This window comes from Gymnoscopelus microlampas (assembly GCF_963454915.1).
Source record: "Gymnoscopelus microlampas genome assembly, chromosome: 18".
NCBI classification, from domain to species: Eukaryota; Metazoa; Chordata; class Actinopteri; order Myctophiformes; family Myctophidae; genus Gymnoscopelus; species Gymnoscopelus microlampas.
This window is the reverse complement of record NC_139955.1, coordinates 5,482,551-5,510,508: the sequence shown is the minus strand read 5'-3', so window position 1 is coordinate 5,510,508 and position 27,958 is coordinate 5,482,551. Positions and strand designations below refer to the sequence as shown.

General features: G+C 42.8%; 1 protein-coding gene across 1 annotated transcript in view; it reads right to left on the bottom strand.

Annotated features, from left to right (window-relative positions):
* Positions 1–27,958, bottom strand: part of unc5a (unc-5 netrin receptor A) — a gene marked incomplete at its 5' end in the record, with an annotated part of 423,634 nt that overhangs the window by 18,753 nt on the left and 376,923 nt on the right. The window contains 3 exons of the mRNA XM_084040981.1: positions 15,917–16,150; positions 22,003–22,171; positions 23,594–23,681. Of these exons, the coding sequence (XP_083897107.1) occupies positions 15,917–16,150; positions 22,003–22,171; positions 23,594–23,681 (491 nt within the window). The remainder of the gene's footprint in view (positions 1–15,916; positions 16,151–22,002; positions 22,172–23,593; positions 23,682–27,958) is intronic.

Genomic DNA, 27,958 nt, shown 5'->3' with positions numbered 1-27,958 from the left:
CATTTTCTTAACCCATTAAGACCTGGAACTGTGTCATTTTTAGATTTGAGCTAAAAAGCATTATTTTACACTTTAGGCTATTCAAAAATAGCAGATATACAAGCTCAGAGCGCGGCACCAAGTGCCGCACTATGAGCTTGTAGATCTGCTATTTTTGAAAAATCGTGAAAATGTGCGCAAATCCTCTGAATATATATATTTTTAAAGCGAACATTTTTAACTCAAATCTTTGCTTCTGGGGGTCCCTGGAACAAAATATTTTGATGGGGGTCCGCGGCCAAATGCATATCATTTTGGGGGTCCTTGACATGAAAAAGATTGAGCACCACTGATACAGAAACATACGTTTTTCAGAATACTGTTGAGTTTTAGGAGACATGTAGAATCGGCTTCAGGTCTCAATGGGTTAAAGCGCGATTATTCGTTAGGCCGGCGATTAGCATTTCAAATTGGTGCCGGGGCGGACTTTGATCGGGGATCTGACCCGGCATCGGCGGATCGGTCGGCCCCGGGTAACCCGAGAAAGACGGCTGAATGCCAATTATCCTGTTATCAGCATCTCTAGGCTACTATAGCGTGAATACTAAACCCCTCTGTGTCCAACGGTGGTCGGGGGTTCAGAACGAGCATGACAGCGCTGATGCGCGAACACGGTGTCACGCTTTTTTTACTATCGACCGCAGAACAGGACGGGGCGGGACACAGAGTCGTTTGGCACTCGCCGCCTGGCTTTAAGCCTGATTTGTATTTAGTTGTGTCGCGGATTGAAAATAGCAGACCTTTAAGCTCACAACGCGTCGCCGCTGTGACACAGTGTGAGCTTATAGGTCTGCTACTTTCGCTGCTCGCCGCTGGAGTGTGTCTAAGTACAAATCAGGCTTTACTGGCTTGGAAAGCTGCGTTGTTCTGTTTGCATATAGTTTGCTTATTTGTCCCACTGTGTGTGTGTGAGTGTGTGTGAGAGAGAGAGAGAGAGAGAGAGAGAGAGAGTAGGATTCCAGCATATGTTCTGAACTGAGAGTAATGGCCCTCTTTACGGCCCATTATCCTGTTAACAAATGACGACGTGCGAGAGCTAATAGATGAGACGTTAAATTCGACCGTATTATTTACTCTTTCTGGTGGGGAAACAATGCAAGGTTGGAATTAGCGCGTCAAATCACAAATGAATCATCAACAGAGAGCTAAATTGTCTTTCCACGCACCCGGCGATGTGGAGAGAGAGAGAGAGAGAGAGAGAGACAGAGAGAGCAGTTCCCCCGGACAACCGCAAACCAACCCCCTTTTTTTTTTCTCTTACAAGGCTGGCGGCATTAAGATGCATGAGCTTAACCCATTAAGACCTGAGGCAATTCTTTAAAAAAATCTAAATCAAAACAGTTTTTGGAAAAAAAAAAAAAAAAATGTTTTCAAGATTTTTCAAAAATAGCAGATCTACAAGCTCATAGCGCGGCACTCGGTGCCGCACTATGAGCTTGTATATCTGCTATTTTTGAATAGCCAAAGACATCTAAAGTGACACAGATGCGTTCCAGGTATCAATGGGTTAAGGCGTGAACTCCGAGTACTTGCAGGAGAGAAAACCCCTTTTTGTTCTGACGGAATTAAAGATAGCCCACGGTGTCGTGCGAGGACTGCGAATGCAAGAGGCTGTGCCATGCCAAGACCACCCCCTAACTTTCAACGAGAGCTGGGAGGAGGAAAGAGAGAGAGAGAGAGAGAGAGAGAGAGAGGGGAGGGAAGAAGACGTCTCGGTTGGATGGAAACCTCATATTATGTCCAAAACGGCTACTTTTACAGGACTCGAATTCAAAAACAGCAAAAGTAGCAGATCTGCAAGCTCAAAACGCGTTGCTTTCGCGCCGTGTTTCGCGCGCGTGGATGTGCTACTTTTGATGCTTTTGTGTGACGCTCGTATGATCAAGTAGGGAGTTAACCCATTAAGACCTGGAACTTTGTCATGTTTAGATTTTAGCTAAAAAAGCATTATTTTACACTTTGGGCTATTCAAAAATAGCAGATCTACAAGCTCATAGCGCGGCACCGAGTGCCGCGCTACGAGCTTGTAGATCTGCTATTTTTGAAACATCGTGAAAATGTGTGCAAATCTTTGAATATATATATTTTTTAAAGCGAACATTTTTAACTCAAATCTTTGCTTCTGGGGGTCCCTGGAACAAGATATTCTGATGGGGGTCCGTCCGCGGCCAAATACATATAATTTTGGGGGTCCTTGACATGAAAAAGATTGAGCACCACTGATACAGAAACATACGTTCTTCAGAAAACTGTTGAGATTTAGGAGACATGTACTGTAGAATCGGCTTCAGGTCTCAATGGATTAAATTACGAAAAAACACAAAAAGTGAAAATATGGAGATAAGAGGTTTCTGCCCGACAGCAACGAAGAGACAGAGAGGGAGAGAGAGAGAGAGAGAGAGAGAGAGAGAGAGAGAGAGAGAGAGAGAGAGAGAGAGAGAGAGAGAGTGTGAGAGAGAAAAGGGAAAACGGACGCAGCTTAACGGTCGTGTCTTCAGGTCACTGGAGTGGCCAGCTTTAGTGGGAGAGATAACGGGATTACCGCAATCGTGGCCACAGTTTTCCATGACCCAACCCCCTGCCACCCAACCCCACCCACCACCCCTCCTGAGCCCCAAAGATGCAGCTCAGTGCGGGGCTGTGATGGACCGAGGCCGGGGATCCGCAGGGAAACCAGACACTCATACAGCTAATCTCTTTGGGCTGTCGCTGACAGAAGGAGGTTAGATAGGCCGCTGCACCAAAAACCCTCACAGCGGCGGCAGCCGGTCAGTGGATACAGAGAGTACACACACACACACACACACACACACACACACACACACAAAAAACGACACACGCCCTAAACAAATCATTGCATTAGTCAAGGACTATAAAAAGGAGGCATGAGAGGGCTTGAAGTTACGGATCAAAATAGACGATAATCCCCCATGTTTGTTTGCCCCGCCATGACATTTTTTTTCCTTTTTTTTTGTCGCAGCAAGGTCAAGAAGCAGCGACGGCGTGGCTTGTTGTCTGTCTATGGTTTTGTGTTGGTTTCTAATAAACTGGCTGTTGACATTCTAAAGCCCCTGGCAATCTTTACTAGACCTGACAGGGAGTATTACTCAGGGATTTAATCACTTAATTAGTCAAGGCCATAACTCATGTGAAACACAGAGGGGGTACAACACCAGGAAAGTCATCATCTCGCTTTTAATAAGCATAAACTCACTCTCGGCCTGCCGCCTCATGCCGATGCCGCCCCCCCCCCCCCCCCCCGTTTATAGGAAAACCAACTGCGCATTCAAACAGCAACTATCCATTTTCAAAGCTGCTCTTTTCAGCCAAATGCCTCTGCTACTGTATATAGAGAGTAGCCCGGCTCCGCGGGTCCATAAATCTGTGTATTTGTCTGCAGGATGTGACAGGCTTTTCCCTCTACTGACGGAGAGTCTATCAGTCTGAGCTCCAGTGGCCGTGCAAGCTATAGTCAACTCTGATTAATAACTGCAAATAGAAGGCACATGTCTGCCCGGTTATAAATGGGACCCCTGTTTGCTAGGGAGAGAAGATGCACATTCGGCCTGATAAATCACGGCATGGGAAGCCGGGGAAAACACAGAAATATAATATGGAAACTATTTCTCAGCCAGGGTTGTTTTTTTTTGGGTAATAAAGCTTACTGTCTTGTTTAACTTAATGTCAGCAATTACGGTGCTGTGCCTTTTGCCAAAGCTCGCTCCCTCTTCTTTGACTAAGGGTTAGTGAAAAAGGCTCCTTTTCCAGGAACTACTGACGGAGGTTTCTAGGGCTTGTTTGTGTTCTGTAGACTGTCATTACTTTGTTAATCCCTGATAGATGAAAGATGAAGTCTTAGTGCAGCTTCCTGGCTCAGATGCTACAGATGTACAAAGCTAATTGTAAAACACTCTACAGTAGGAGAGGCTGGTCACATAGAAGATGAATCATAGCTTAAGGTCAGTTCAAACAAAAAGAACTCGGCAGCCACTATCAAACTGATTTAAGAGATCCTTTTGGAGCGTCCTAGACGTGATTATAGGAGACACACTTTTCTGCCATTAGCGGCATACAAAAAAGAAGAAAAAAGGCGCTTCGACAATTACCGCATGAATATTGATGGAAGCATGACTTTTGTAGTCGAAGACAGAATGTTAGCAGAACAAAGCGGGGGGAGTAAATGAAACCTTTTCTCTCCCTTTGCGCCCAAATGAGGTCTTGTGAATTTTACGGCTATTAAAACGTCAGTTTTATACTCGCCCCGAATCACCAAATAATATAACAAAAAATACAATTCAATTACTGGGACTGTAATTATTCATTACAGACTCGTCTCACAAAGTAATTCCAACAGTCCTTTGAATGGTCCTCACTCTCAATACAGAGCTACCGAGCCGGGTTTGAACCGTGCATAGATGTGACAGTGAGTGGGCGTTTTATCGAGTATTATTGCATATTTCTTTACTGTAAAGCACTGCGCACACCAACATTATGAAACATGCAACAAAAACTGTGATAGCGTAGTATTATTGTTTCAGTAATGCAGTTAAGACTAAATCTCCTTTAGTTTATCTTACTAATGGCAGCTGGGGTGTGAGATAGGGATATATCATCACTGTCGGGCAGAAATATCATATCTCCAAGTTTAAACTTTTTACAAGTTTGATTAATTGAGTGAATACTTAAAGTGATATATTTGGGTAAAATGTAGTTTTTGGTTAAAAAGGTTAAAGTACTATATTCTGATAGTAATCATTGCTACAGAGAGTTTGTTCGGTCACAGGGGTCTCTCCAGCTCTTTAGTAAACAGAATAGAGTACATTTTCAGGTAGGTGACAACATTTAAGCCAATCAGGAGAGAGCACTGAAAATGCATTTTCTGTTTAATAAAGAGCTGGAGAGACATGGGAGACTCCTTTCACTGAATAAACACTCTATAGCAATGAGTACTATCACAATATAGAGCTATTTAACACTTATTTTAACCAAAGTAAATCAATTACCCTACCTTTAATAATAATAATAATTTGCAAAAAGTACAGTGGTACGTTTATACAATGATGCTAAAAGGGTAACACAAAACGTCCTGAGGGCTTGTTAATGCACTTTGTCCTATGATAGTGTCACGCAAAAGTAGTGAAAATAGCCAATCTACAAGCTCACAATGTGTTGTGAATTTGTGATGCGACGCATTGTGAGCTTAAGTGGATCGGCTATTTTCACTATTTTTGTGAAATTCTCTTAAAGTGAAAGTTGTTAAGAGTGTCTGTGTGGGTTTTATAAATATTGAACCAATGAAAAGTATTGACAAGAGCTTGTGACTAAATAATAACTACATCGTATCCAGTGGAACGCAGGTTCTCGGATACATATCCAGAAGAGTAACCGTTTTGGACCTACAAGGTTTCTGCCCGACAGGCAGCGACCATATTCTAATAATGATAAATCCCGGACGCAAATCTCTAATGTGCAGCCATTCGTCTGACCATCATCATCCGGTTTAATTAAACTGTGTTTTATGTCACCCCCTCTGTGTTCCCTGCAGACGTTTCGTTGAGATATGCAATTTGCACGACATCCGTGACACCATGAGGTCTGGTTTAGCGTGCACAGTGGGTAGGGTTGGGTGCCGGAACCGGAGGGATCGGAAGAACTGGAGGAACCAGATCCAACATCGTTTCCATCACATTTTGGAACTGTTTCCAGAACCGGTTTCATCACGCTGTCAGAGCTGGTATCTGGACTTCACGTCTGCTATCGCAATTACAATACCAGTGGTTCTCAAACTCACAACCCACTGCATTGTGACACATTGTGAGCTTGTAGATCTGCTATTTTCACTATATTTGAAATAGATCTTAAGTTGTTTGATTGATTGGTTGATTTAATACTTTATTAACCCATTAAGACCCTGAACGCATCTGTGTCACTTTAGACTTCTTTGGCTATTCAAAAATCACACCTGTGTGAAGGTAGCGGCGCCTTTGATATATTTTGTCATAGATATGTGTTTCTACTAGAGAAACAATATTAAATCTCTGTAAATGTATTTCAAGGCTTCCAGTGGCACTAAATAGTACTCATTGTTTATTTAGTCATTGTTTATATAGACATCTAATTCTATATTCATGACATCATAGTGATGTCATGAATAGCAACATAGTGATGTCATGAATAGTGACCAATCAGAACGTTGACGGACCTGACCAATCAGAACGTTGACGGACCTGACCAATCAGAACCTTGGCGAGCCTGACCAATCAGAACGTTGACGGACCTGACCAATCAGAACCTTGGCGAGCCTGACCAATCAGAACGTTGACGGACCTGACCAATCAGAACCTTGGCGAGCCTGACCAATCAGAACGTTGACGCAAAAGCCAGGTATAGAGGGCTAATATCCGCTCTATACCTAAAGGTATAGAGTGGCTAGCGCCGCTAAAAATAGCAGATATACAAGCTCATAGCGCGGCTGCTATTTTTGAAAAATCTAGATTTTTTCTTTTTTGATTTTTCCCCAAAAACTGTTAGAAAACATTTGTAAGAATCGCCTCGGGTCTTAATGGGTTAACACAATTATTAACAGTACAGAGTACAGACAGTACAGTTAAACGTTATGCTAAAAGGATAACGCAAAAAAAAAAGCCCCAGGCGCTTGTTTCCATTGTGGTCCATGTTCAATCATAATGTACTTTTTCCCACCCTAGAAATGTACCTACTGCATAGAAGTATAGTACAGTACTTTAGTATGTTACTTTGTTACTGTCCACCACTGATCACGTCCTTTCTGTCTTTGTGCCAGGCTCTGACCCGGCCCATCAAGAGTGGGACACACATTAACCCATTGAGGCCTGAGGTTCCGATTCTGCAAAATGTCTTCTAAATCGTAAACGGTTGTCTGAAAAACGTATGTTTCTATATCAGTGGTGCTCAAACTTTTTCATGTCAAGGACCCCCAAAATGATATGTATTTGGCCACCAACCCCCATCTCAAAATGTGTTGTTCCAGGGACCCCCCCAGAAGCAAAGATTTGAGTTACAAATGTTCGTTGGAAAAAAATATATATTCAAAGATTTGCACACATTTTCACGATTTCTCAAAAATAGCAGATCTGCAAGCTCGTAGCGCGGCACTCGGTGCCGCGCTACGAGCTTGTAGATCTGCTATTTTTGAATAGCCCAAAGTGTAAAATAATGCTTTTTAGCTCAAATCTAAAAATGACACAGATGCTTCTCCAGGTATTAATGGGTTAAATATCGTTGCTGTCAGGCAGAAACCTCTTATCTCATTTTCGATATCATTTTTCCCCCTAAATTAACGCCCTACTGGATCATACTACAGCCTCGCACAAAAGCACGGAAAGTAGCACGCGGTGCGAAGTGATGCGTTTTGAGCTTGTAGACGTGCTACTTATGCCGTTTTTGAATTTGAATCCCGAAAAGTCACAGTTTTGGACATATGAGGTTTTCCACTGACAAAATATGAAGTATAAATTGGCCCCGGCAGAGCAGAGCCCGAAGACCGTACGGCAAGAATTAGATGGAAATGTCACCGTCTCCCTTGAGCTCCCCCCCCCAAACCCTCCACCCCCCACCCCACACACACTCACTCGTGATCAAAGACAATAATATTGGTTCTAATCTGCTTTAATTGGGAGATAAAAGGTTCCATGGAGCACTGCGGTGTGTTTTAGTGTTTGTGCGCGTGTGTGTGCGTGTGCGTGTGTGTGTGCGTGCGCGCGCGCGTGCGTGCGTTTGAGAAACTGACAACGCGACGACCATTTTCCTGGTCCTCACAAGAGATACGGTTGTTTTATAGTTAAAAAAGAGTTTTAGGAAAAGATTCATGTTGGGGTTAGGATTAGGTACTGTATTTAGAGGTTAGGTTAGGGTTAGAGTTTTACCTATTTTATACTTAGTTGTGTGGTGATATCACACACCGACACATCTTTGGCATTTTTGACGCTTTTTGGCTACTTTACTGGAGTATTTCCAATTTTCAGTACTTTTACTTCCACTCCACTACATCTCAGAGGCAAATATTGTACTTTTACTCCACTACAATTATTTGAAAGCTTTAGTTACTAGTTACTTTTTGTAGATTTTGATTATTATTACAAAACATACATTAACCACTTCAGCCCTATATACATTTTGGCCATTTGAAAATAGCCGCTCTACAAGCTCACAATGCGTCGCGACGCAACGCATTGTGAGCTTGTAGAGCGGCTATTTTCAAAGGATTTTTATACATTTGAAAACTTGTGAAATGAGACATTCTGCAGAATGAGTACTTACTACTTTTAGTACTTTTAAGTACATTTTGATACCAATACTTTTGTATTTTTTACTCAAGTACATTTTGAATTCCGGACTTTTACTTGTAGAGTATTTCTACATTGCAGTATTGATATGTTTAGTATGCTTTTTCCATCACTGGCGAGTACAGTACGCGTGCGCGTCAGTTCAGGCGGACAGAAGCGTTTCCATCCGCAGCAGCTCCGCGTGCCGCTGAGCAGTGGTGGAAAGTAACTAAGTACATTTACTTAAGTACTGTACTTAAGAACAATTTTGAGGTATTTGTACTTTACTTGAGTATTTCCAATTTCCAATACTTTTACTCCACTACATCTCAGAGGCAAATATTGTACTTTTACTCCATTACAATTATTTGAAAACTTTTCAGATATAAATTATGATATATTACATATGTTATACCTAGGCTATTTGAAAATAGCAGATCTACAAGCTCACAACGCGTCGCGATGCGACGCGTTGTGAGCTTGTAGATCGGCTATTTTCAAACATTTTAGTACTTTTACTTTTGGTACTTTAAGTACATTTTGATGCCAATACTTTTGCACTTTTACTCAAGTTCATTTTGAATGCTGGACTTTTACTCGTAACGGAGTATGTCTATATTGCAGTATTGGTACTTTTACTTAAGTAAAGAATTTGAGTACTTTTTCCACCACTGCTGCCACTGAGATGAGCTGAGCAGAGCAGAGCAGAGCAGAGTAGCCACCGGGGGCAGCGCGGCGCAGCGACACCTTCCAAAAGGGCCTCCCTTTCATCAGCACATCAAAAGTACAGTGCAGCGTACGTTTCATGGGCAGTGGGGCTGACATCTCTCCTGGAACGTGCTGCAGTCAGTCAGTCACTCTGCCCCTGGAGCTCGTCTGCAAAAGCCTGACATGAAATTTACATGCAGGAGGATCCAATGTGGATTTCGGTGTCTCTCTGCCCCCTCCCCCTCGCTCTCTATGTCAGAGCTATACTGTCAGGGTTGCCAGACCTGCTTATTATAATTTCCCCGCAAGATCTTATCTGAAAATAGCCGATCTACAAGCTCACACGCGTTGTGAGCTTGTAGATCTGCTATTTTCAAATAGCTGATGTACTGTATATGTTACTGCACCAGCCTGTGATATCTGTCATCTCTGATGTCAGTCGTCTATCTAGGACGTATGATCAGTAGTGTAAAAAGTACACATTTTTTACTTGAGTAAAAGTATCCATACTGCAGCATAGAAATACACCGCTACAAGTAAAAGTCCGGAATTCAAAATGTACTTGAGTAAAAATACAAAAATATTGGCATCAAAATGTACTTAAAGTACCAAAAGTAAAAGTACTCATCATGCAGAATGTCCCATTTCAAGTTTTCGAATGTATAAAATCTTTTGAAAACAGCCGATCTACAAAGCTCACAATACGTCGCATCGCGACGCGTTGTGAGCTTGTAGATCGGCTGTTTTCAAATGGCCAAATGTGTGTAGGGCTGAAGTGGGTAAAAGTGCAATATTTGGATCAGAAATGTAGATGTAGTGGAGTAGAAGTAAAAGTATTGGAAATTGGAAATACTCAAGTAAAGTACAAATAGCTCAACATTGTACTTAAGTAAAAGTACTTAGTTACTTTGCACCACTGCGTATGACTCCAAATTTGGGCAGGGTTTCAGCACGACCCGAGACCCTTTGACTTCCATTATAATAACATTAAAGATCATATAAAATCATATAAAAAAATCACAAAAATATTTGTTTTGTCCTGTTTTCATTGTGTTATGCTGCGTTCCCGCTGGCAGCTATAAAGTCACATACCATTATTTTACAATGGAAGCCAGGGACGCAGAGATACAAAGATACATCTGACGTTTGTGGCCGCTACGAAAGCTTTCAACTTTTCAACTTCAGCTACAAAGCTATACATATGCTGTGTAGCGTTTGTGTCTGCCTGCCAGTGTTGAACGCAGCATCATGTGGTTATTACAGTATGTGTTGTCTAGAATCAGTTTTAAGCTGTTGTTTTTAGGTTTTTATTGTAGCGGCCGCTTCCCATCTTCAGATTTTGCTAAAGACCCGAGCCTCTTATAGATGGCTAGCCTCCTGCAGAGCCACATCACTGAACCCCCCCGCCCGCCTGCTAGCCTACCACTGGTCCGCATCACAATTAACGCTAATGGCAGCTATCGCTATAGTCTAATCATAAACGGCGCATTTTAACCCATTAAGACCTGGAACGCATCTGTGTCACTTTAGATTTCTTTGGCTATTCAAAAATAGCAGATATACAAGCTCATAGCGCGGCACCGAGTGCCACGCTATGAGCTTGTATATCTGCTATTTTTGCATTTTTTGATATTTTTTTTCCAAAAAACTGTTTAAAAAAAAAAAAAAAAAAATCAAAAAAATGTTAAGATTTAGAAAACATTTTTAAGTATCGCCTCAGGTCTTAATGGGTTAAAGATAGTGATTAGTGATTAGGGTGCACCTCTCCAGGGAGGTTTAATCTGCGCTCAAAGTGGTTAATGGACTTGCTAAATGAACTGCTCCCTCCGTAATGGCGCCGAGAGCAGTGTGAAGTCGAGATTACTAAACAGCATGGGCCACTGTTCTAAATCACAGGCTTAAAAAAAAAAAAAACTTAAAAAAAAAACTACAAGTCCCAGGAGACACCGTGGCTTACCACAGAACCAGGTTGCATGAGAGAGATGGCCGGGAGAGAGAGAGAGAGAGAGAGAGAGAGCGAGCGAAAGAAACGCAACGCACTTCAGCGCGTCGAGGGAGCCGCAGAGCATAGCAGCACAAGTGCTGGAGTCAACAAGCTCAGGTGTCCTTTTTCCTGGCTAAGAGAGAGAGAGAGAGAGAGAGAGAGAGAGAGAGAGAGAGAGAGAGAGAGAGAGAGAGAGAGAGAGAGTGGTGGGAGCGAGGGAGGGGACAGAGAGAGAGAGAGAGAGAGAGAGAGAGAGAGAGAGAGAGAGAGTTACAGAGAGAGAGAGAGAGAGAGAGAGAGAGTGGTGGGAGCGAGGGAGGGGAAAGAGAGAGAGAGAGAGAGAGAGAGAGAGAGAGAGAGAGAGAGAGAGAGAGAGAGAGAGAGAGAGAGAGAGAGAGAGAAGAGAGAGCTAGACAGAGAGAGAGAGAGAAGAGAGAGCTAGACAGAGAGAACATGAAAGAGAGAAAGAGAGTTACAGAGAGAGAGAAAGAGACTGAGATAGTGAGCGAGAGAGAGAGAGAGAGAGAGAGAGAGAGAGAGAGGGAGATAGTGAGTGAGACAATGAGAGAGAAAGAGAGTGAGAGACAGTGAGAGAGAAAGAAAGAAAGAAAGAGTGACAGTGAGAGATAGTGTGTGTGTGTGTGTGTGTGTGTGTGTGTGTGTGTGTGTGTGTGTGTGTGTGTGTGTGTGTGTGTGTGTGTGAGAGAGAGAGAGAGAGGTTTTTGTGCAGCAGCAGCAGCCTTCCTGCATCCAACAGAGGACACACAAGGTCATTCCAACAAACATTCACACACTGCAGTAAAACGCCACTAGGTCAACTGATGATCTGAATACACACAGACAGGCCCATTATTACCGCTGTGCAGATAGCGCTCTGCACAAACACAAGGTGTGATTTATAGCAACAAACACACTGCTCTCTCTCTCTCTCTCTCTGTATCTCTCTCTCTCTCTCTCTCCCCCACACAGCTGCTGCAGAAATGTGCAGCAGTTTGCCATCTATTTGGTGTTGCAGCCTTCGTCTTCCGCCGCAAAGATCCCCTTGTATCTCATTTCCTCCTACGGCACCCACCGCATGTCAGCTCAGCCGGCCTGAACCACCTCCCTGAACACATGTGTGCAGTATAGCCAGCGTTGCCAGATTCTCTGAGAGAAACAAGCAACCAAGGTCTAGGAAAACCAGCCCAAAAGAAGCGACTATGGGCCACGTGAGCACTTTAACATATACATCAGCTATTTGAAAATAGCAGATCTACAAGCTCACAACGCGTTGTGAGCTTGTAGATCGGCTATTTTCAGATAAAATCTTGCGGGGAAATTATAATAAGCAGATCTGGCAACCCTGACATAGAGAGAGAGGGGGGGGGGGGGGGGCAGAGAGACACACACAGAGACAGAAACACTGAGAGACAGAGACAGAGAAGGAGAGACAGGGTGAGAGAGAGAGTTAGAGAGACAGAAACACAGAGAGACAGACACAGACAGAGAAGGAGAGACAGAAACACAGAGACAGAGATAAAGACGGACAGAAAAGGAGAGACAGACAGACATAGAGACAGATAGAGAGGGAGAGAGGGAGAGACAGAAACACAGAGAGAGAGATAAAGACGGACAGAGAAGGAGAGACAGATAGAGAGACAGAGACAGAAACACAGAGAGAGAGATAAAGACGGACAGAGAAGGAGAGACAGATAGAGAGACAGAGAGACAGAAACAGAAACACAGAGACAGAGATAAAGACGGACAGAGAAGGAGAGACAGATAGAGAGAAACAGACACAGACACAGACAGAGAAGGGGAGACAGAAACAGAGAGATACAGACAGACCGAAGGGGAGACCACTGTAGCTCTCATCTCATCCACAACTAGAGTTCTCAACGGGCCTGAAAATTAAGGCTCGGCCCTAACTGGGCCCGACTGGGCCGGCCCGAGGCTCGGCCCGAACCCGACTATTACCATCATGTTAGGCCCGAAAGCCCGAAAAAACCCGAGGGGGAAAAAAATAAGATTTTTTTTTCTGTTCTGAATGTGTATTTATCTATTATTATTTTAAAAAATCATTAAAAATATATATATATATTATTTTTTCATGGAGCCCGAGGCTCGGCTCGGCCCGACCAATTAGCATACTTTTGAGGCCCGGCTCGGCCCGAAAATGTCGGGTCGGGTCGGGCCCGGTCGGGTTCGGGTAGAATTTGAGAACTCTATCCACAACTCCCTGTATGTGTGAGTGCTCATTTCAGAACCCCCCCCCCCCACACACACACACACACACCATTCATTCACACACAGTCACGCCGGCATGGCCGACCACCTCTCTATGAGGGGGTCGACCATTCCCGAGTGGGAAGCGCCTCTTCTGGCTGTGGGTGGACAGTAACCAAGTACATTTACTTGAGTACTTCTACTTTACTTGAGTATTTGTATTTTTTTGTAGTGGATACTCCACCACATTTCAAAAACAGATGTTGTCATTTTGACGGCACTACATTTCTAGGAGGGGAAATAGTACTTTATGAATTAACTACTTATTTCAAACAATAGTGGAAATAGCAGATTAACCATGATTGAAAAATAAATAAATACAATTCATTTATAAAAATTGTAATACAACGATGCTTTGAAGAAAATGCACTTTATAATTTGTGCTTTCGAATAGTTAAGTATTCTTTTTTTTTTTTACATGTACTTTTGGAAATGTAATGTATGTAATTTTAAATGTAATAAAAGCAAGTACTCCAGTAGACTCATGAGCATACTTATAAGGCATTATAATCTGCTCATAACCCTGTATAATCAGATTTATAACAGCTCATAAATACTCATAATGCTGTATAACCATAACCATAACACAATATAAGGCATTTTTTAATGACTTAAATAGTATCAAATGTTATAATACTTCATAATTGCTGCCACATTTTCAGTTGTAGAGGAGTAATGTTTGACCAGGAGTATCGATACTTTGACTCAAGTACTGGAGGTGAGTACTTTGTCCACCCTGGAGGTGAGTACTTTGGTGAGAGAGGTGAGAGAGAGAAGGAGGAGAGAGAGAGAGAGAGAGAGAGAGAGAGAGAGAGAGAGAGAGAGAGAGAGAGAGAGAGTGGATGAGAGCATTGGGGTTGCGGGGAGAGAGGCTCCCCTTTTAATTTACTAATTAACCATGCAAATGAAATCTTAACAGGCTACTCAGAGGCAGTCCTCGGGGGAGGCGGGGGGTGGGGGCACGGGGGGGGGGCATTAGCGCTTGATTATATGCCGTCCGCGCGGGGTGGGGAAAAAAAAACGCATCAGGAAATATCGTTGCTGTCGGGGCAGAAAACCTCTCATCTCCATATTTATACTTTTTGTGTTTTTCCGTAAATCACAAATCAGTCACACGAAGGCATAAAAAGTAGCAGATCTACAAGCTCGAAACGCGGCGCGAAGCGACGCGTTTCGGAGCTTGTAGATCTGCTACTTTTGCCGTTTTTGAATTCGAATCCTGAAAAGTAACGGTTTTAGACATACGAGGTTTCCGCCCCGACGCGAGACGATATGCTCTTGAGCAATGAGACGGGAAACGTCTCGGCCCGCCGATCACAAGAAATGAATCAAATATCCCCATATATGCGCGGGAGGCGTGCAAGTAGAGGCGCGCGCACTCACACACACACACACACACACACACACACACACATTACTATACTTGTGAGGACATGAACATTTTAGGTCAGCATCCAAAAAATATAGCCGCTGGAGTCTCGGGCCCGGGAAACGTCCGCACCCCTAAGTAGTATAGTGAGACACCTTTGTTGCTAAATGCTAAGCTAATATGCTAATGCTAGCTAGTATGCTAATATGCTAATGCTAACATGCTAATAGCATTAGCATCCGCCATTTTGGATTTGTGACGTCACAGGTCACTTTTCCTACTCCCCTAAACCCCCCCTGACTGACGCTCCGCCCCTGCGGGGGGGGGGGGGTCCCTAGCAAAATGACTTAACATTGCATCACAATGAGTTCACCCACGTCTTTAACCCTATTGTATACCAGTTCAGTGGCCTTAGTGGGTAGAGATTGGGAGGTCGGGTTCGATTCCCCCGGCCGGGTCACAGCAAAGACGCTAAAAATGGCACCCAATGCGTCCCTGCTTGGCACTCGGCATCATCCGTCAGGTTGGATTGGGGGTAAGTCCCTGCGACATAATAGCGTCATGTCCAGGGGGGTGTACTTCATCATCACATCAAGCCGCCTGCACGCTACAGAAACAGGAGATAGGGCTCCTGCCCTATGGCTGGGCAACGCAATTCCAAAAATATATTTGACTGTAGATCTGCCATTTTTGAAGGAATCTGGAATATTTTAGATGTATTACACAGATCCAGGAGGAGCAAGCTTCGATCTCTCCGTCGAAGGGGGGGGGGGCACAAAATATTTTCCGATAGGGGACAAAAGAAATCAATTGGCTCTATGCACGGCAGTCATTTTGGAGAAAAATTGGGCCTTACTTCCTTCACAGGTGTTACCAATGATACTAATGAAGGCTCTGTTCCATTCTGGTCAAACAGAGTCAGGGTGCTGATATTGTGCATGTTGGCTCACTAGAAATACTAGTGGGTCTCAAAGTGTGGTCCAGGGACCCTCATGGTTCCTTGAGAGGGTGTAACTCTGAGAGTGTACAAATGGAACCAAATGGACCCTCCCGGGTCCATTTGGTTACATTTGTACACTCTCAGAGTTATGGGGGGTCCTTGAAATTAAAAGGTTTGAGAACCACTGTGCGACACTAAATGGAACAGAGCCTTCATTAGTATCATTGGTAACACCTGGGAAGGAAGTGATAATATGGCTGCTGTGCATAGAGCCTACATTGACGTGAAGAAGTTTGAGCAGCACCGACCTTGAAGACGTCCTGCGTGTCGTCCATGCAGTAGACCCTGATGTTGTACTCCAGCGTGGAGCAGTAGGCGTCCGAGAAGAGCACCAGCCGCAGGCGCTTGGCGGCGCCCATGTGGAGCGACTCGCCAATCAGGCCGAAGCGGCCCAGCTGCTCCGTGAACACCCGGCACGTCTCCGCCTCCAGCTGGCAGTAGTACGGCTCCGACGCCAGCTCCTCGCCCATGAGCAGGACGTCCTAAGAGAGGAGAGGGGGGGGGGGGGGGTCAAACACTCACATTTCACTGGGTGCTTGATGAACATGCGTGCGTGTGTGTCATTTTTATTGGTTGAATACTTTATTAACAAGTTTGTTAACAGTACAGGTAGTACGGTGAAATGCTATGCTAAAAGGATAACTTGTTTCCATTGTGGTCCATTGTACTCAATTAATCAGTAATACATGTAATGCAATACATATTGCTGCTGTCCTGCAGAAATCCTGTATCTCTACATTTCAACTTTGTATCTCTACTTTTTAATGTTTCTTTCATTAATGATTGCCTTACTTTGTCGTACAATTGCCTCAATGAGGTTAAGTTTAGGAATAAGGTTAGGATTTGGCACCATTTTACTTAGGTTCCGTTTAGGAATAAGGTTAGGCATAGTTTACTGAGGTTACGTTTAGGAATACCAGGTGAATACCGCCGGATTTGCCCCCCGGGCGACTGTGTTTTGGGGCGAGGTATTCCATGCGCGCCGCCGACTGGCTACAATATGGGGAAAACTGGCAAACATTTTGTGATTATTATAAGTGGAGACACATGTGAAGGTGGAAAAGTAGATGGTTGCCTAGCCAGAGCCATAAGGTGGGTATAGCAGCGGAGCTGAGGTGATGATTGACAGGCAAAATCCCTCAACAGTGACACCCGGAGGCAAAGATTTATTTTTTCATTGCAGTTGAAAAGGCTTTAGAAATGTGAGAGAAAAACACCTGCAATGGCTCACTAGAGTGGAATTTTCAGTTAAAGGACCATAACAAAAACTTTTAATGTGTTGTAAAACTGAATGTCATGAAACCTTTAAAGTAGCGTATAATGAAAAGCTTTTCAGTTATTTGTGTGCATGTGAATACATCTGGATTAGGAATTCGGGTGTGGATTAGGCAATGCTTTGTACATGCCTCAAATTCCCTTATCACTGTGGTACGCTTAGTGCATACTGACATATAAACACACACACACACACACACACACACACACACACACACACACACACACACACACACACACACACAGTCTTATAGAACACCCCATCAATTGGCTAAATAATGCATGAACGAGGTGCTCCATTGACATGAAAGCAGACTCCGATAGATTCCTGGCAAGAAAGGATGGTCCTACAGAGAAATAAAGAGGAATGGTAATCCAGTAAATATTGAATGTGAGGGATTTCCGTCAGCCTTCTGAATTTGTTCACAAATAGAGAAGAGGAACTTCAAGCTTCGCCTACCAAATCACTCCGCTCTTAGTCTTAACCCTTTAAGACCGGGAACTCATCTCTGTGTCATTTTAAGATATCTTTGGGCTATTCAAAAGTAGCAGATCTACAAGCTCATAGCGCGGCACCGAGTGCCGCGCTATGAGCTTGTAGATCTGCTACTTTTGAAAAACCGTGAACATTTTGTGCAAATCTGAATATATATATTTTAAACATTTGTAAAATATTGTGTTCCAGGGACCCCCAGAAGCAAAGATTTGAGTTACAAATGTTCACTTTAAAATATATTTGCATGACGTTTTTTTTTCCGAAATAGCAGATCTACAAGCTCATAGGACGGCACTCTGCGCCGCGCTATCAGCTTGTAGATCTGCTATTTTTGAATAGCCAAAGAAATCTTAAAATGACACAGATGCATTCCCGGTCTTAATGGGTTAAAGCTGCCATCCATCACGTTTAATGTCCTATATACCCACGTCAGAAACCAGATACTCTATCTCCCGCTCTTCCTGCAGAGAATCCCCACTTAAAAGAGGGGAAGATATTGCACTTTATGAGCTTCGGGCAGGGCTACTTGTCAAGCAGTAGGTGTCCTAATGTCATATTATCAATAAAATCTTACGTGTTTTGACAATTCTTTGGGAGGACCACTTGCAGGTATCCTCACGGCCCGCCAGTGGGGCCGCGGGACCCCGTTTGGAGGAACAGCTGAGTTTTTATTGCATGCGGTGCAACTAGCGAGCTCTTTAATTGGCCAACGAGAGATGAAAGATGGATTAGACGATGCGTGCCGCCGCGCGTCTCGCATTGTTGTCTCGCAGAAAAGAACACCGAGCGCAGCATCCGTGTCAGCCCATGCATCAGCCAGCAAACCAGGCCGACTCAGCATCGCTTCCCAGCCACAGCGAGGGACAATTTTATCAGATCATTTTGACGACGCTCCGCCAGTCTAATTTGATGGGGATAAATTGGGGACCCTAGGTGACAACATTTTCTCTAAAATCCCATCATGCCAGTTAACCCATTAAGACCTATAGAAACGCATCTATTTTTAGATTTGAGCTAAAGAAGCATTATTTTACACTTTGGGCTATTCAAAAATAGCAGATATACAAGCTCATAGCGCGGCACCGAGTGCCGCGCTATGAGCTTGTAGATCTGCTATTTTTGAAAAATCGTGAAAATGTGTGCAAATCTTTGAATATATATTATTTTAAAGCGAACATTTTTAACTCAAATCTTTGCTTCTGGGGGGTCCCTGGAACAAGATATTTTGATGGGGGTCCGCGGCCAAATACATATAATTTTGGGGGTCCTTGACATGAAAAAGATTGAGCACCACTGATATAGAAACATAGGTTTTTCAGAAAACTGTTGGGATTTAGGAGACATGTAGAATCGGCTTCAGGTCTTAAAGGGTTAACTGACTCGTCCCATTAGCCAATCAAGCTGAAGAGAGCGCTCCCTTCCTGCCAAGCACCCCGGCGAGCATCCGTCAGCTTCCCCCTCCCTCCCTCCCTCCCTCCCTCCGCCATCGATTCAACCAGACACAATTCACTTCGATGGAATTAGTATCGACACCGTTCATTTCCTATGCAACCGCAAAGCCCAGTGTCACTTTTTCATCTTCTTAATATTTCGGTGACTGCAGCTGCAGCGTGATGTGGCTCAATTACTCTGCCGCTCAATATCCACACGCAATTCATCCTCTCCTCTTCTCTCCTCTCCACTCCTCTTCTCTCCTCTCCTCTCTACGCCTCTTTCTCTATCTTTACATCTTTCTTTTCCTTATCGGAACCACTCTCTCATTTCCAATATCCCCTCGTACCTCTTATCATTGTATTTCCTAAAATCTACTTCTTCCCCCCCTCTCTCTCTCTCTCTCTCTCTCTTTTCCAGTGGTGGAAAGTAACTAAGTACATTTACTCAAGTACTACACTTAAGTGCAATTGAGTTTTTCTTTATTATTATTTTTTTACTTTACTGCAGCATTTCCAATTATCAATACTAATACTTCTACTCCACTACAATTATTTGACAACTTCAGTTTACAAAACATCCATGAACCACGCTTCAGCCTTAAATATAACTTTGGGTATTTTAAGTATACTTTGATGCCAATACTTTTGTACTTTTACGCCAAGTACATTTTTAAAACCGGATGTTGGATGTACTGAGCATTTCTACATCAAAGCGGCATTGATACTTTTACTTAAGTAAAGAATTGTGAGCACTGCTTCCACCAATGCTCATCTGTACAACTGGCCCTGTCCTGGTCTTGTGGTGGCCGCTGGGCTATATTTGGGCCGGCCGATGATTAAAAGTGCTGGTCTAACCTCTGCATCAGACAGGGCCAATCCATCCCACAGACACCCTACCACCACCACACGCAGCCAGGCTGAATAATTTATGCACAATATCGAACATGAAAGAGGACCTACTCACACTCCAAAGCCCTTTCCAATCTCCGGATTGCAGGGATGGGTGTTTTGTTGGTGTGTGTGTCGTGTGTGTGTGTGTGTCGTGTGTGTGTCGTGTGTGTGTGTGTGTGTGTGTGTGTGTGTGTGTGTGTGTGTGTGTGTGTGTGTGTGTGTGTGTGTGTGTGTGTGTGTGTGTGTGTGTGTGTGTAGGTGCCCACATGTGTGCATAGCAGTGTTGGAAGTAGTACTCCAATTTTTTGGTCAAGTAAACTTGACTAAAAGTACAAAGGTACTGGCATCAAAATGTACATACAGTGACAAAGTAAAAGTACTCATTATGAATGGCAGCATAAAAAAGAAATCTGGCTTTTTTCAAAGAATATGTGGTTAATGTATAACAATAATAATAATCTGAAAAGTAACTTGCAACTTAAGTTTTCAAATAACTGTAATGGAGCAAAAAGTACAATAATTGCCTCTGAGATGTAGTGGAGTAGAAGTATAATATCCAAAAAAGGTGAGTAAAGTAAAAGTACCTGAAAAGTACAGTCCTTGAGTAAATATATTTTGTTTAATTTCCCCCCAATGGTATTAAGCACACTAACTGTACATAAACAAACCAAACAAAATAATCATGGTTCTAACCAGCATCCAAGTGGAACCGTCATGCACTTCTGGAACTGTTTTATGTATATTTCATAGAGACGGCAAACTGGGAGACGTCGGTTAATTGGAAGCCACGTTCACAGATGGGTCAAGGAGCACTCAGAGGAGAGTGGCGGGGAGGAGGAGCGGTAATTTGCCCGGAGAACCAACAAAATACGACCGGTTTCGGAGAAAGAATAACCACGTTGCTTAGCAACTCGGCCGGAGACCAGGCGGGTGTTGCGTGCGAGCCTTTTGTTCCTTCCCAACAGGAACAAACCCGCACTGCCGGTTTAATAAAAGCCCTTCAGAGTTTTGACGTGCGCTTGGGCTGGAATCACCGCTTCCAAAGCACGTCCGCCGGCTGGCGTTCTGCACTGCTTTTCTTTCTTTCATGCCGGAGTTCCAGGCAAAGTCCTGAAAGTTCAGTTCTTCCCTTTGAAAAAAAGCAGCGGGGTGAGTCTGGGCCGGGCTGTGGTGGAAAGTAACCCAAGTACAATCATCGAAGCACTGTTCTGCTATCGGGCAGAAACCTCTTATCTCCGTATCTTAACTTTTTGTGTTTTTTTTGTTAACCCATTAAGACCTGAGGCGATTCTCAAAAGTTTTTTCTAAAAAAAAAAAAAAAAAAAAATATTTTCAAGATTTTTCAAAAATAGCAGATCTACAAGCTCATAGCGCGGCACTCGGTGCCGCGCTATGAGCTTGTATATCTGCTATTTTTGAATAGCCAAAGACATCTAAAGTGACACAGATGCGATCCAGGTCTTGATCATACTACAGCGTCACACAAAAGCATTCAAAACGCGTCGCTTCACTCCGCGTTTTGAGCTTGTAGATCATATGATTCTACTAAGCTTTACTCCAATATGTTTTTTTCCCGTATGTATTATTACTGATGAATTGAGTACAATGGACCACAATGGAAACAAGCCCCAAGGTTTTTTTTGTGTTATCCTTCTAGCGTAACCTTTGACTGTACTACCTGTACTGTTATTCCATCTTTGTAATAAAGTATTCGATCCATCAATCAAAACAGGCGATCTACAAGCTCACGTCGTAAATCATCTAAGTACTTTAAAAAAACAACAACATTAAGGCCTGAGGTTCCGATTCTACGAATGTCATCTAAATCCAAACAGTTTAAAAAAAAAAAAACGTATGGTGCTATGTCAGTGGTTCTCAAACCTTTTTCATGTCAAGGACCGCAAAATGTATATGTATTTGCCGCGGACCCCCATATCAAAATATTTAGTTCCAGGGACCCCCAGAGGCAAAGAGTGGAGTTACAAATGTTCGCTTTAAAAGACATATATTCAAAGATGTGCACACACTCGGTGCCGCGCTATGAGCTTGTAGATCTGCTATTTTTGAATAGCCAAAGTGTAAAATAATGCTTTTTTAGCTCAAATCTAAAAATGACACAGATGCGTTCCAGGTCTTAATGGGTTCATGGGAATGTGGCTTGTGTTGCCAGATCTATAAGTTCCACACACGGGGGACCTGGACTCCCGCAAAAAGGGAACGTGGTGGGTGGGCGCCTCACCTCCCACGTGCCCTCGTAGTTCTGCTTCTTGAGCCGCACGGCCCAGTTCTCCGGGCAGGCGTCACAGCAGTGGTCCATGCTGAGGATGACCGGCCGGGTCAGGACCACCCCCGGAGGGCCACAGCTCACGATGGGGCTCAGCAGCGTCTGGCAGCCCGCCAAGGGTAACCTGTGGCGGGGGGGGGGGGGGGAAGCAGAGGCACATGGGTAAGAGGGCCACCGAGTTAAATGGTTAACGGAGGGAGGAGGGAAAGAGAGAACAGGGCTTTAAACGGCAGTGGTTCTCAAACCTTTTCCATGTCAAGGACCCCCAAATTGACATATATTTGGAGGTGGATCCCTCCCTCTGAAAATGTCTTGTGCCAGGGACCCCCCAGAAGAGAAGATTTGTGTGAACATTTTTTTCCGAAACATTTTCGATATTTTCTTATTTTCAAAAATAGCAGATGCACACGCACGCAGTGCGGCACGAAGTGACACGCTGTGAGCTTGTTTATAATAGCCAACATATACATGGATAAAGTGGTTAAAATGATTGTGATGCTGTATTAACTGCTTTTGCTGGGGACACCCCCTGGAAACCGCCCTAAGGACCTCACTTTGAGAACCATTGTTTCATGGAATGAGGCATTGGAAAGAATTCACCGGCCTTTTTGTTTGCATGCAGGCTGCGATACTGTGGTCTAGGGGTGCGACAGTTAATCAAACGAATAAATTATACATAAAATAATCGATGATGTAATAATGAAATCATTGATTAACCACTTGAACCCCATACGTTGTTGAGCGGAGTCCCTCAGGGCTCTATACTAGTGTACTTTATGTGTTCGCTCTACATGATATATCTTTGCAGAAAATAGCAAACAGATCTGCTATTTTCTGCAAAATGTTTCCCTCAGAATACGAGTTTAAGTGGTCAATAATCTATCCCTATTTTGGGCTATTTTCATTATATCCAAAGTAATAAAGAAAAACACATTTCTTCACAATACTGAAAATAGCCAATCTACAAGCTAACGTAGCGCCACATCGCGGCTCATTGTGAGCTGCAGATCTGCTATTTTCGATTATTCGATTAAGGGGAAAAATAATCGATAGAATAATCGCCAAGAAAGTAATCGACAGTTGCGGCGCCTACCGTCATCTGCAACTGATCTAGGAGCTGCGATGGAAGGGCGAAATAAATAAATAAATGAGGAAAATTAAAAGCAAAGGCCTGCTGAGCTCATTGACTTCAACCAAGTGGTCGATGATAAAACAGAATAATAACAATAAGCTATCACAGCGTGCTACGTGAAATGTGCCTTCTGAGGCTGGAGCGGGAGTGCGTGCAGATAAACAGTGGTTTTCCCAAACAATTCATTTAACTTAAATAGTGCACATCCTGGTAAAAAAAAGGCCATGTTATTTATTTACATTCCCCCTGGCGCCACAGCGCTGTTGCACCACCGCCACACACACACGCACACACACACACACACACACACACACAACCTTAAGCCTTTCCTAATGGACTAGCAAGAGCATCAGAACAAACAGCCTGCCGGCTTCCAGGGAAGACTGCCAGTTAGGCGGTGTTAAAGAGACCCACCTTAAATCTTCCTTCCGCTGAGCGGTGAGATAAATCTCATAGATCTTCCCTCTGGGGATGGCCTCGGGAGGAATGAGCATGCTGATTCCTAATGCAAATAACAACAGAGGGAGGGGAGTGAGTGTGTGTGTGTGTTTGAGAGAGAGAGAGAGAGAGAGAGAAAGAGAGAGAGAGGGGGAGGGGGGGGAGACAGGCTCATTTATTTCAACTGAACAACGTTTTTTTGTCATTGTACAAAAGGCAGACGGTCGCAAAAAAAAAAAAAACCCAGATCCCTCCTGAAGGTCAGATAGGTAAGCCGCCGCCAATTTGAGCTACGTTTACTTGAGTACTTCCATTTTGTGAAACTTTACACCTCTACCCCACTAAATCTCAGAGGAAGATATGTACTTTTTACTCCACTACAATGCATAGCAGCCATATTGGAAAGAAATTGGGCCTCTTCTTACTTCCTTCACAGGTGTTACCAATGATACTAATGAAGGCTGTGTTCCATTCTGGTCAGGGTGCTGATGTTGTGCATGTTGGCTCACTAGAAACACTCCATTTTGGTTACCAAATGGCCCCTTATGGTGGGTGTGTAACTCTGAGTGTACAAATGGAACCAAATGGACCCTTACGGGTCCATTTGGTTCCATTTGTACACTCTCAGAGTTATGGGGGTCCATGAAAATAAGACAACCACTATGCCACACTAAATGGAACAGAGCCTTAATTAGTATTATTGGTAACACCTGTAAAGGAAGTAAGGAAGGGGCCCAATTCATTCCCAATATGGCTGCTGTGCATAGAGCCTATTATCTGACACCTTTAGTTGTTACTCTTCACTTTGAAGATTCAGATGACCACTTAAAGGAGCACTTTAACCCATTTTCAATCTTCATGTAATTGTTCCTCGCTGATACTCATTTTACCATGGTACCTTTACTCGGTCTGTGTCTCAGAGGAGGGCTGTGGACAGTTCAGAAACCTGCCTACCAGTGTTATCGATGAGGGAAACTGCAGGCTTTCCATTCCTGGAAAGTTAACATGCTACAAGAGAAGCCATTGTTCTCGCATTAATACAAAATGAAATGACCAAAACCTGCCTACCCATGATGTCACTGGTAGGCGGTTTCCTGAACTGTCCCAAGCCCTCCTCTAAGACAAAGACCTATAATTGACAAAAATGGTACCATATTTTAATGAGCATTAGTGAGGACCAATTATATGAAAAGGTGGAAAATGGGTGACGTGCTCCAATGTGTTGCACGTTCGTTCAAGGTTCAATTTGACGTCAGCTTGTAGATATTGTATACGTAAGTATACATTGATGCCAGTACTCTTATACTTTTACTTGTAGAAGAGTACAGTGGTTGTACCTTCAGAATGTCAGGGGTGGCACCCCTCTGGTGCCTCTCTGGTACCACCTACTTTTGCGGTACCGCTTTTTTCTCTGTGGTGCCACTAGATGGCGGTAGAGAGCAACTAATGCCCAGACACAGGCATGTTGTGTCTATTTGAGACAGGGCTGCTTCCAGTCAACAGAGGCTGCAATTGAAGCTGAACTTGTTGAGAAGTGAAACAAATAATTGTATGGGTTATATTATCAAGAAGTATTTTGGTAAATTGCACTCAGTGGGCTTTGAAAGTAGCAATTATTTCTTTAAACACAACTGTGTTTCATGGTGGAAGAAGTGCACAGACATTTTACTTAAGTAAAAGTAGCAATACCACAATATAAAAATACTCTATTTTATATTTACTTATTTTTAAATATACTTACCAAAAGCTAATGTTCTACAATGTTTGAAAGTAGCCCATCTAGCTTGTAGATCGGCTATTTTCAAATGGCTGTGGTATAACATAGGGCTAAAGTGGTTAATATGTATGTTTTATTATATAACAATTTGTATCTGCAAAGTAACTAAAGTTTTCAAATAATTGTAGTAGTGGAGTAAAAGTACACTATTTGCCTTTGCAGGTGTAGTTACACTTCCAGCTGTAACAGTGCAATGTTACTTGAGTAAAAGTACAACGGTATTGGCATCAAAATATACTTAAAGTACCAAAAGTACTAAAATGTTTTAGTGGAGTTGTAGTGGAGTAGAAGTAAAAGTACAGTAATACTCCAGTAAAGTAAAAAAACACCTCAACATTATGCACATGTAAGTTCTAGGCGCCCTAACCTGGAATCAAACCCTGCTCTGTAACTTGTAAGACCACTCTCTACTCCACTACACTACTGGTACAGTGATAAGTCTGTGGGGTCAGGTCGTGTCTCGTTCTCTATGTTCTGTGCACTACTCCTTGGAAAGTCAGATAAAAAGCTGGCAGCTCCCAAAGCTGCTACTTTCTGAGAGTAATAATAATAATAATAATGGATTTTATTTATAACGCACTTTACATTTTGTTACCAAACCAGAGTAACTTTACTAGTGGATACATACATTTTTAGGCTACCCTCTCAGAGATAAATCAACAGAGATTTTATCCTCACACACGCACACATTTGTATTTTTGTTTGACTACATGTTTTCAATTGCACTTTGTTTTCATTACATTTTTAGAGTTTTTCTCTCTGTCTTCAGTACTATGGGCATCGACTGCATTTTTAAGGTCAACCCCAAATGCATCAAATTCTCTCTGATGGGATGTTTGTAAGTCTGATGAATCTTTCTGATGCTTCTCTGTCAACGTCAGTTGAGTCCCGTTCCTTCATTAGAGCTTTCATAACTTTTGATGAATGATTAAGCAAAGCTGATTCAGAATGATTAAGCAAAAAATCTGAATCAGTTTTAATTTCTGTCTCCACACAGCCGATGACAACAGCAGTTGTAGCAATGCAACGTGTTGTGAGCTTGTAGATCTGCCATTTTCACTATTCTGAGCTTGTTGAATATTGCCCCTGACTACCCTTACAATAATACAACTAAAATTAACACTGAAACTAATTTAAAAACTCAACTAAAACTAAGCCTTTTCACAAGCTAAAAATGAAACTAGCAAATCCACTTAAAATCAAATGAAAACAAACTGCAATTGAAAAAGTGTGCTTGTGTGTGTGTGTGTGTGTGTGTGTGGGGGGGGAGGGCAAACTCCTGGGCTCTAAGTCCATTGTGATGACAATGAAGTGCTAGAGACAAACAAAAGACCCTGGCCAAGGTGCTAAACCAGTTAATTTGCATGTCGTTGACAGACAGACTGATAGCAAAGATTTTCTGTGGATCCCAGCAATTCTTCAGATGAAAACTCTCATTCTCTCTCTGTTTTTCCAACCATGAAACGTTTTTTGATTGATTGAATACTTTATTTAGAAGTTTGCAGACAAAGAGCACATGAAAGTACAGTTCAAATCCAAGGTCGACTAAATAGGAAGCTGGCTGCTAAATAGGAATAAGAAAGCCATATGGCTTGTTTAAATTGGGGTCCTTAGTTAGTTAGTACAATATACTCTCCTGTGTTCATTTAACTCTGTTTCACATTCTAAAACAATATAATTATGCCGGACAGTAGTTTATATTATGCTTTTAGTTGACTACTATAGTTACTAGTTACTGCTCTCAGACAGTAGCAGCTTTGGGAGCTGCATGCTTTTTATCTCTGACCTTCCAAGGAGTAGTGCACAGAACATAGAGAAGGAGACACGTCCTGACCCCACAGACTTATCACTGTACCAGTAGTGTAGTGGAGTAGAGGATGGCCTTAAAATTTGCAGAGCAGGGTTTGATTCCAAGTTGGGGCGCCTAGAAATTATTGAATAATGTTGAGGTGTTTTTTACTTCACTGGAGTATTACTGTACTTTTACTTCTACTCCACTACATCTGCAGAGGCAAAATTTGTACTTTTACTCCACTACAATTATTTGAAAACTTTAGTTACTAGTTAGGCTACTTAGGCTAAGTAACATTTTGAACACAGGCCTTTTAGTTGTAATAGAGTATTTTATTTGGGTTCCATAGAACCTTGGGGAAAATGATGAAGTGTTTTCTTTTTACTGTACTGGAGTATTAGTGTACTTTCACTTCTACTCCACAACGCCTGCAAAGGCAAATAGTGTACTTTTACTCCACTACTACAATTATTTGAAAACTTTAGTTACTCTGCAGATATAAATTGTTATATATTTTTATATTGTGGTATTGCTACTTTTACTTAAGTAAAATGTCTGTGCACTTCTTCCACCATGAAACACAGTTGTGTTTAAAGAAATAATTGCTACTTTCAATTCATCCTAAGGACTCATTCCCTTATTTTCTATGTTTACAAAAAATAAAAATAACATTAACTTTAAATGCATTCACCCTTCCCCTGTTGCTAATACTGTACTGTAGAGTTAATGGACTCACATGTGCCACATGGTGGCCGTTCAGCCACACTACACC